At 39.7% G+C, this 9,233-nt stretch overlaps 2 protein-coding genes and 1 long non-coding RNA gene across 3 annotated transcripts in view; 2 read left to right on the top strand and 1 right to left on the bottom strand.

Moving 5' to 3' along the window:
- Positions 1–2,148, top strand: part of LOC110267286 (serine/threonine-protein phosphatase 7 long form homolog) — a 2,553-nt gene extending 405 nt beyond the window's left edge. Inside the window, exons 3-6 of the mRNA XM_021112474.1 lie at positions 7–534; positions 647–762; positions 859–1,236; positions 1,335–2,148. Of these exons, the coding sequence (XP_020968133.1) occupies positions 7–534; positions 647–762; positions 859–1,236; positions 1,335–1,671 (1,359 nt within the window). The 3' untranslated portion in view covers positions 1,672–2,148. The remainder of the gene's footprint in view (positions 1–6; positions 535–646; positions 763–858; positions 1,237–1,334) is intronic.
- LOC107640534 (glutamic acid-rich protein) lies at positions 2,637–4,660 on the top strand. Its single transcript, XM_016344051.2, has 3 exons — positions 2,637–2,936; positions 3,997–4,055; positions 4,157–4,660. The coding sequence occupies exons 1-3, from the start codon at positions 2,862–2,864 to the stop codon at positions 4,497–4,499; spliced, it is 477 nt and encodes a 158-aa protein (XP_016199537.1). The 5' UTR covers positions 2,637–2,861; the 3' UTR covers positions 4,500–4,660.
- On the bottom strand, positions 3,034–3,990 carry LOC110264180. Its single transcript, XR_002349909.1, has 2 exons — positions 3,681–3,990; positions 3,034–3,630 (listed from the first exon to the last, which is right to left on the bottom strand). It is a non-coding gene; the product is annotated as an uncharacterized LOC110264180 (long non-coding RNA).

The following is a 9,233-nucleotide window of genomic DNA, read 5'->3' as shown; positions in this document are numbered from 1 at the left end:
TCGTAGAGGTCTCGCTTTCTATTGTCCCGACGAGTTAGCCATACCCTTACTCCACCGGACGCCATCGTCTCGTATCTGGCTGAGGCTGGATTCGGCGACACAGTGCCCCTCAGGGACTTCACATTTGACAATTCCCTGATTTCGGCACTCGTGGAGCGATGGCGTCCGGAGACACACACGTTTCATCTCTCGTGGGGTGAGGTCACTATCACCCTGCAGGACGTGGCGTATCACCTAGGCCTACGTGCACACGGGAACCCCGTTGGGGGGTGCCTTCATGACTTTGGTAGGTGGTACGGCACAGAGACGTGGGCCATGGTTGAGCAACTGCTTGGTGTCAGGCCTCCGGTGGCGGCACAGCAGGCTGTGCAGAGGAAGGAGTCGTTCACGCTAAAGTTGGTTTGGTTGCGTGATCGTGTCCGCCAGATACCCCCGACCGACAATCCTGAGACCCTCCGACAGTATGCCCGATGCTATATTATGTTACTGATCGGAGGGTATTTGTTGACAGACAAGTCCAACAACCTGGTTCACGTACGGTGGCTACCGCTTCTCCGGGACTTCGTGCCTCGCGGAATGTAGGGCGTTATCTTGGGGCTCTGCTGTGCTGGCCTGGACTTACCAGTCACTCTGTTTGGCGGTACAGTGGGGTGTCACGGACATCGCCGGTTGCACTCCGCTACTGATGAGTTGGATTTACCAGAGATTTCCTCAGTGGTGTCCACCAGATAGAGGAGTCTACCAGTATCCGCTAGCTGCAAGGTATCCAAATATTACTTTTTCATTTCGCGTTAAACATTGTTGTTAATTCGCATGGTTTGTTACTTAATGAATTGTATATATCCCTGTTACTGTCAGGTTAGTTGGACTGCAGCAGCAGAGTAGGGATCAGCACCAGGCCAGGGTCCTGTACTGGAGGGTATCGATCGACTGGTTACGGTTCGATGAGATTAGTCATGTAATTAAAGATTTTTGTTATTTTAAATACTTGCTGTGTTGTAATACTTGTTATTTTGTTACCCAAATTTTTGTTCAGTTTGCATGGAGGGTATACGATGACCCTGCGTTGCAGGCCCTGTGCCCGCACTGGTTCCGTGAGGAGGAGGAGTGGGGTACATGGTTGTCGGCTGTTCCACTGGTGTGCTTCAACATTGTCCGGTTTCACCACGTTGATCGGGTGAATCAGCAGTTCAACAGGGAGCAGCCAGTGCCAGGCATTCCGGTGAACCTTGATAGGTATGAATGGTGGTTAATTTCTTCAAAGTTATACATTTGTAGTTGTTTGTTATTCTGATAGTGATACTACTTTATTTACGTAATGTGTTTAACAATAGGTATCTGACCACCACTGGTCATGGTGAGGATGTCTGGTGGCCGGAGCGACTCCAGGAGTGGTACGACGGTTGGAGGCAGAGGTTCGAGCCCGGTCGCAGGATTATCGTCCACCATACGTTTGACACTAGGCCTACCAGTAAGTACTACGATTGGTGGCATGGGGCTTGCCGTGTGAGGCATCTATCGGGGCAGGAGGTTTTGGAGGACCCCAGGCTGGTAGAGTTGCCCCCCGACGTCCAGCCCACTGCTAGCCAGCCGAGAGACGATCTGACTCTTCCGAGGGGCATGCCGGATTGGAGGAGACGTGCGAGGGAGGTTAGAGAGGCCACTCACTGACCTGCTAGGAGGGAGCGGGGGCAGAGAGAGCGTGGACCAGGTGAGCCCATCAGGAGGGAGAGGGCCAGGCCTCAACGGGCTAGGGGTGACGCAGAGTCGAAGGAGGTGGCGGAGTTCGACCGTCAGGAGGATGAGGGAGACGTACCAGTACACAGTGTCGCTTCACCTACAGGATCGACTCCTCCACCTCCTCCCCCTCCCTCGGGGCAAGGAGCGTGTCATTCATCCGGTTCCGGTGGGCAGCAGTCTCGACCAGCTTGGGATACTCGTCCTGCACATAGGTCGAGTGTACGGAAGGACCACCGCCACCGTGTCGGCGTGTCCCACCTCTGCAGAAAGCTCCTTACTTGCTCCACCATGATCCTCCCATGGATGTTGGGATAAACAAGCACAACTATGTATGGACTACTGGCTATTAATGTCTTGTATTTGTGAGAAATAAGAGACACAAAAAGGATAGAAAAAGATTATGAAGAATATCAAGGGTTACACATCCTTTTATAGCTGTTGGGATAATACTCCATGTATCTCGATTACAATGTAAACGAGATAGCCACGTTGCAGCTGACGTGTCATATCTCGTTTACAGTGTAAATGAGATATGACTGAAAACGCAAATCGATAGATTTTTTAAAAATATTTATTTCGGTAATTATTATTTTTATTTTATTTATTTAAATAAAAAATCAGAGTAAAAATGGTGTATTTTGAATTTTTTTATTCAGAGAGTAATTCTACTAAATTATTGTTTTTGGTCACAAAAAGTGGCCGAAGCCCACAGGGTAACTAGATCCAAAGACGACTCGAAAATTTAGAGTTTGTTGGCCCAAAAAAAGAAAATAAAAAAGAAGTAGAAGAAGAAAGAAATCAGCTCTAAAAATTAGTGGATAAAAATAAAAGAAGGTCACAAGTGGAATTTGGGAAAATAGAAAATTGTTAGGGGCACTTCCAGAAGACCAGAACGCGCTTCAGACTCAAATCTCAATTATCAAAATAATAAAATAATAAAATAGGGTTGGGAGTGGAAGGAAAGAAAAGTTGGGGGGTGAGAATAACAAAAAAGAGGGAATCGGATTGGCGTACACAAAAACCCTAAAACGGTGGAGAAAGAGGGGTTTACTGTAACCAGATTCGGACCGAAACCCATTGACTCTCTGCTTTCTAGCTTCAGCTTCACACTCTTTTTGCCAATGGAGGTTCTTCAGCTTCAGATTCCTTCTCTTCTGGCCCACACTGTCCTCGCTTCTGCCCAATCTCTCGCTCTCGTAATTCATTCCTCTTTCTCTCTCTCTTTAGAATCTTGCACTTTTCAGTCACTTCGAACCTCATTCAATCATTGCTGTTTCTAACAATTTTTGGTTCTTTGTGTTTTTCATTGTTTCCATGTGATTTGCTTAGTTCAGTAAGAACAAAGAAGGAATGGTGGATTTGTTTCCGTGTCTTATCTTGTTTTTAGTACCTATGCTAGAAGTGTTTCCGTTTACAGTTGTGTTTCACTTTCATGTAACTAGATTGAATTTAAGTGGAACTGCTTACCTGTTCCCACTTTTAGCTACCGGGTTTTGAGTTTTGGGCAATTCATGATGTGTTTTGGTGCTTGCTGTAAGTCATGACTAAATATGCTATTAGATTTAGATAGATGCGTTGCTTTTAGTTTATACAAAGTGTTATTGGCATATTCAGATGTTGCATTTCACTCGTATGTGCATGCCTGTTGTTGCATTTTCGGCCTCTATGCTGTAAAATTTGATGTAGTTTGGGCTTTCCATTCTATAGCTTGTAAAGGGGGTACTTCTTGTGCTTCATTTTTCTCTATATTACGTGTACAAAGGTATTCATGCATAACAGCATAAAGGAAATACACAACGCATCAATTGGAAAGAACAATTTTCCACTTATTCCTTTTGCTTTTCCCTTCCTATGGGGTTAAGAGTTTAGAGTTTATATATCAAATATGACCTTAGCAGATGCAAAGTTTTCTATTAGTTTCTTTATATATCAAATATGACCTTAGCAGATGCAAAGTTTTCTATTAGTTTCTTTGTATGTTGTATACTAAAGTGGATCTGTCTGTCCAAAGTCCCATTGTGAAGATTACAGAGAAAACGGATGACAAACAATTTCTTCTTGGATATGAACAATTCTTAAAACTGCATTAGTAGATTTAAGTTTGTGACATAGAATTTCATCCACATATGCATGCCATAGCTTCAGTTTATCTTAGATGTGTTTGTTGAGTATGAACTATAATATACTTGTTATAATCTGTTGCATTGAATTCAGTAAACATCTTTTGTTTTACTTCTGTCTGATTTTTCCCCTCAGATTGGATATCTGCTGAGGAGTGTCAGTAATTCGGCATCTTCAGATTTGACTGATGCAAGGTAAGCATAAATTCATGTTGACATTGAAGATACTGCAGTTGTTTTGATATAATAATGTTTAACTTAATTAAATATTTTGACATATATTAAATCTTGGTCAGGTTTCCTTTAGAAGACCTTCGTGAGAGGAAACATGCTTTCCTAGAAAACAAGAATAGTGAAACAGATGAGGATGAGGATGATGACGACGACGATGATGAGGATGCACATGATGAGGATGATGATGGAGAAGAGGAATATTCAGGTGATGAAGGTGACGAGGAAGGGGCTGATCCTGAAGATGATCCTGAGGCTAATGGTGCTGGAGGCAGCGATGATGGGGAGGATGATGATGACGATGATGGGGATGAGGAAGATGATGATGATGAGGGGGAAGATGAGGAAGAAGAGGAGGAGGAAGATGAAGAGGAGACTCCACAGCCACCATCTAAGAAGAGAAAGTGAATTCAGAATTGTATTAGTAGGAAATTGTATCTCGGGGAATGGATTTGAGTCGAGTTTAGTGATTAGGACAGAAATTAGTAACCTTGTTGAGTAAACCTATCTTGCTTTATTAAAATGTGAACGATTATTATTGTTATATTAATATTTCTCATTGGTTCTAATCTGCTTCTCGTTTTTTGTTCTTAGCGATTCTAATATGAATAATTTGCTTGCATTCCGCGTGATTTCTCGTGCGCTTTTGAATATCTCTTGTCTGAATCTTGGTATGTAGATTCCGAAGAGCTTAGTGAGATTCAAGATGCTTTCTGATTTGGATTAAATCCTCTTATTTGAACTAAATCCTCATTTTGGTCCTGTGCCCGATTATTCATTTTGGTCTTTGAAATTCAAAACTATTTATACTGGTCTTCCAGATTTAAGTCCAGACACTAATGTAGTCCCTTGATTCTTTCCGGCGATGACTAGACAAACGGAATGCTGAGATGGCACCTCTCTCCCACGCTGGATAATGAGTAAACGACGTCGTTTATCCTTGACATTCAAACAAGTCATAAATGTCGTCGCTTTGTATACGAAGGGAGAAGAAACAATGGAGACTCAAAATAAAGTATTCTTTTTCTTCTCTATCACCGCTATTCTTCATTTCTGACTTGTTTGGGCGCCAAGGGTAAACGATGTTGTTTACTCATCATCCAGCGTGGCAGAGAGGGTGCCATCTCAACACTCTGTTTGCCTAGTTATTGCCGAAAAAAGCCGAGGGATCATATTGGTGCCCGGACTTGAACCTGGAGGACTAGTATAGATAATTTTAAATTTCGAACCTGGAGGACTAGTATAGATAATTTTAAATTTCGAGTAGCAAATTAAGTAATCGCGTGAATCTCAAGGGACCAAAATAGGTATTTAGTCTTCTTATTTGGTTCCAAATATGCATTTTCCACCAATTCTAAAAAGAAAAAAAAAAGGAAGGGTTCCGAATAAATCCCAATTGGAGTATTAAAATTGGAGTTTAGAGATTGTCATGATAGGGATAATACGGAATAGTGGCCAAAGCTAATTTAAGGTCGCCGAGCTTTCTCTTCAAATTTTCTAATATTATGACTGCTTTTTTCATATGCTTCTCTTTACATCTTTCATTTCTTCCTTCTCATGATTCTGGTATCCATACATATTTTAATAGTTTAATTATTTTATTAGTTTTTATAGTTTTATCAAATTATAATTAGGTTCTTATACTTTTATTTTTTTAATTAGGTCTCTACACAATTTTTAATTTTATAATCAATCATTTTCGTATAAAAAAACATTACAATTAACGAAATATTTTTCTTAAAAACATTGTGGTCAATGATCTAATTAGGTTGTTAATTGTGGATACCTTCAATGTAAAAAAATATTCTGTCAATTCTAACATTTTTTACATAGACAAAGATCTGATTACAAAATTAAAAACATTGTGTAGAGATCTAATTGAAAAGAAAAAAAAAGTATAGAAATCTAATTACAAATTTGGTAAAATTAAAGACCAATGTAATAATTAAGAGGAAATATAGGGAGCCAATAGAATAGTTGTACAATGTGTACAATGAAGGTTTAGGATAGTATTAGAGATATAACTATTAGTGTTGCCTTTTTTCATTAGCTTAAACTTTTGGGATGAGTGGTTTCATGACATGGTATTAGAGTTCTAGATCTGAAAAGTCAAGAGTTCAATCCTTAGTGAATCCCAAAATCAGCTTACTCAATAATTAAACCTATTTTAATCTAACAAAAGCGTAAGAGAAATCTTGATATGGATAAAATTAGAGAACGCAGGGATGAGCTTCTTCATTCCCGAAACAACTAAGCTTTGATACAATTATTAATGTTTAGTTATTTTTGAGATATGGAGAATTTTACTAATCAATCCGCGATTACGGGGCAACTAGGTTATCAGTTAGTCTTATATTATTTTTCTTCTAATGTATGTTAATTTAGTTCCCCAAATCAAGTGGCCTGATCTTAGATATCATAACATCATTCATAAAAAGATAGATTACTATAGGATAAATTTACGTGATGTATGTAAAACCAGATTATATTGCTTCGTTTACCATAAATAAATAAATAAATGGAACAAAATCATAGTGTTTGCATGTGTCATCATGTGCCACACATGCATGATTTCTTCCATAGCACAAAGTACTTCATCATGAAACGTGACATTTTGCACAAAGCTGAAATCCTTCACTACATAACTACATGCATGTGATTCATTCAACCAAGTAACGTTATGGGGCGTAGATAATTAATAATTTAATCCCTAATAACGGTAATTTGGATGGATTAATTACCCCTACGTTACCAAACTTCTCTTAAGTAACTCATCAATTAATTATATATATATAGTTAGCCAGAAACTTGCACAAATTCTCAATCGCAATGGCTTTGAGTTTGACGAGAATGGTGGCAGTTGGAGCTGCATGCATGTTGATTTGGGCTCAGATTGGGCTTTCACATGTGGGCCTGGGCCAAGCAGATCCCGGAAAGTGCCTCAAAGCATTCTACAACACACCAGAGTGTGTGTCTGCAGTCACAGAGACACTGTTTCAGTTCCAAAGAAGCAGCAATTTAACACAAGCATGCTGCAATGCTGTCACAACGCTTTCCGATGATTGCTGGTCGTTCGTGTTTCTGGGATTTCCTTCAATTCCCTATCTCAAATTTCTTAAAGGCATTTGTGACTTTCAAAAGGGAAATGCTAAACCCTGAAGCATGATTATCATTCATCATTCATGACCATTATAAGTAAGTTACATATATATATTTGAGGTAATGACCAAATCAGTACCCGAAAAATTCAAACGCTGATATTTTGGTACCTCACTATTGTTATTGACAAAATGGTCCTTAAAAGATTTTAAAATTTGACAAGCGTATCCACGAGTTCACCGGAGCACATTTTCGGCAAGTACAGTGCTGACATGGCCACTGCGTTTTGATGACATGGCAAATATCCCCCCAACCCTAATTCTTCTCCTTCCCCCTCCCCAACGCACTCCCCCCTTCCCCTTCCTGAATGCATTCTCCCCCCTCTCCAACCCTAATTCTTCCTTCCCCCTCTCTAACCCTAATTCCCCATCTCCAATGCACTTCCCTCCTCCTCAATCCAAAATCCTCCTTTCTAAACCCTAATCCCCTTCCCTTGCCTCTTTGAATTCTAATCCCCTTCCCAACACAGTGTCTCATACTCTTAACTCACTCTCCCCCAAAACAGCAGTAGAGCTCAACCTTCTCAGTCTTACAGAGCCAGTGTCATTGACACCGCACTGTCGCCATCTCGTCGTCGGGTCTTCTGCGTCCGCCAGTGTCTCTTTCGTAGCATTGCGATGTCTGCACGCCTTCACCGCTGTCGTCTTCACTGCTTGTATTTGCTTACTGCTATCCCCCAGTCGTTGCCATGCCTCCTCTGTCTGGGTTCCATCTTGGTGTCTGTATTAAGTTTTATTTTATTTTATTTTATTTTATTTTGATTATTGTATATGAATTTGTTTCTGAGTTTTATTGTGATTAATCTTTTTGAATGATAATTTAACCTAAAAATTTGGGACAATTCATGATTTGGGGCAACTCTGTTGATGTTGAGGTTGTTGTTGCTGTGAATGGTGGTGTTAAGGGAGGGAGAGGGAAGTGTGCGTTGGGAAAAGGGGAGTGGTGGAGAGAGAGAGAGTGGTGGAGGTTGTTGTTGCTGTTGATGTTAAAGTTGTTGTTGCTGTGAATGGTGGTGTTGAGGGAGAAAGAGAAAGTGTACGTTGGGGAGGGGCTTGTGATGCGGCGGGGACTGCGATTAGGGAGAAGTGTGCGTTGGGGATGGGGGCTGCGACAGGGAGGGAGAGGGAAGCGGAGGGAGTGTGCGTTGGGAGGGAACTTTGGGGGTGGTTTGCCAAGTCACCAAAACACGGTGGCCACATCAGCACTGTGCTTGCTGGAAATGTGCTCCGGTGAACTCGTGGATACGCTTGTCAAATTTTAAAATCTTTTAAGGACCATTTTATCAATAACAATAGTGAGGTACCAAAATGTCAGCGTTTGAATCTTTCGGGTACTGATTTGGTCATTACCTCTATATATTTTTTTAAAGAATAGCTCAACACAAAAGTTGAGCAAAGATGACAACAACTTAAAAAACCAAACAAACAAATGAACAACAAATGAAACAAACTTAAAATATTTATGTTAGATGGGTATGTAACTATGTATGTGACAAATACCAATCTCTAAGTTGGGAATAAAATATTAATCAAACTTATGAATGTTGGAACAGAAAAGATATTGTTGTAATGCTTGTTTGTTTTTCATATCCTACTTTTATCTTTATGTTTTTCAAATCTTTTAGCTTGTTAATAGATTAATAATCCTTTTTAAAATGGAGATCTTTATTTTCTTCTGTTTTTTTTGTCATTAAATTTTTTTATATGAGAGGATAAAGCAGCAGATAGGGACGGAAATATGCGATGAGGGAGGCCTCGCCCCAACTATTTTTTAAAAGAAATAATAGTAATAAGTTATTAAATATGATTTAATTTATTAAAAAATTTATTTAATATTTAGTTTATTATAAATAAAAGTTTAATTCAACCTAAATATTAATGATTTCTAATATCTAAAAAATAAGTAATAATATTAAAAAATAATTGAAAAAGATATTATTACTAATATTTTTTAATTAAATAAAATTTTTTAAATTTTCATAAA

The sequence above is a fragment of the Arachis ipaensis genome, chromosome B01, assembly GCF_000816755.2.
Source record: "Arachis ipaensis cultivar K30076 chromosome B01, Araip1.1, whole genome shotgun sequence".
Classification (NCBI taxonomy): Eukaryota; Viridiplantae; Streptophyta; class Magnoliopsida; order Fabales; family Fabaceae; genus Arachis; species Arachis ipaensis.
Note: the sequence above shows the minus strand (reverse complement) of the source record. Positions and strands in the feature narration are given on the sequence as shown.

Coding starts and splice junctions, on each gene's coding strand:
- LOC107640534 (XM_016344051.2), top strand. CDS start 2,862: ATGGAGGTTCTTCAGCTTCAGATTCCTTCTCTTCTGGCCCACACTGTC. Junction 2,937..3,996: donor CTGCCCAATCTCTCGCTCTC/GTAATTCATTCC, acceptor TTTTCCCCTCAG/ATTGGATATCTGCTGAGGAG. Junction 4,056..4,156: donor TCAGATTTGACTGATGCAAG/GTAAGCATAAAT, acceptor AATCTTGGTCAG/GTTTCCTTTAGAAGACCTTC.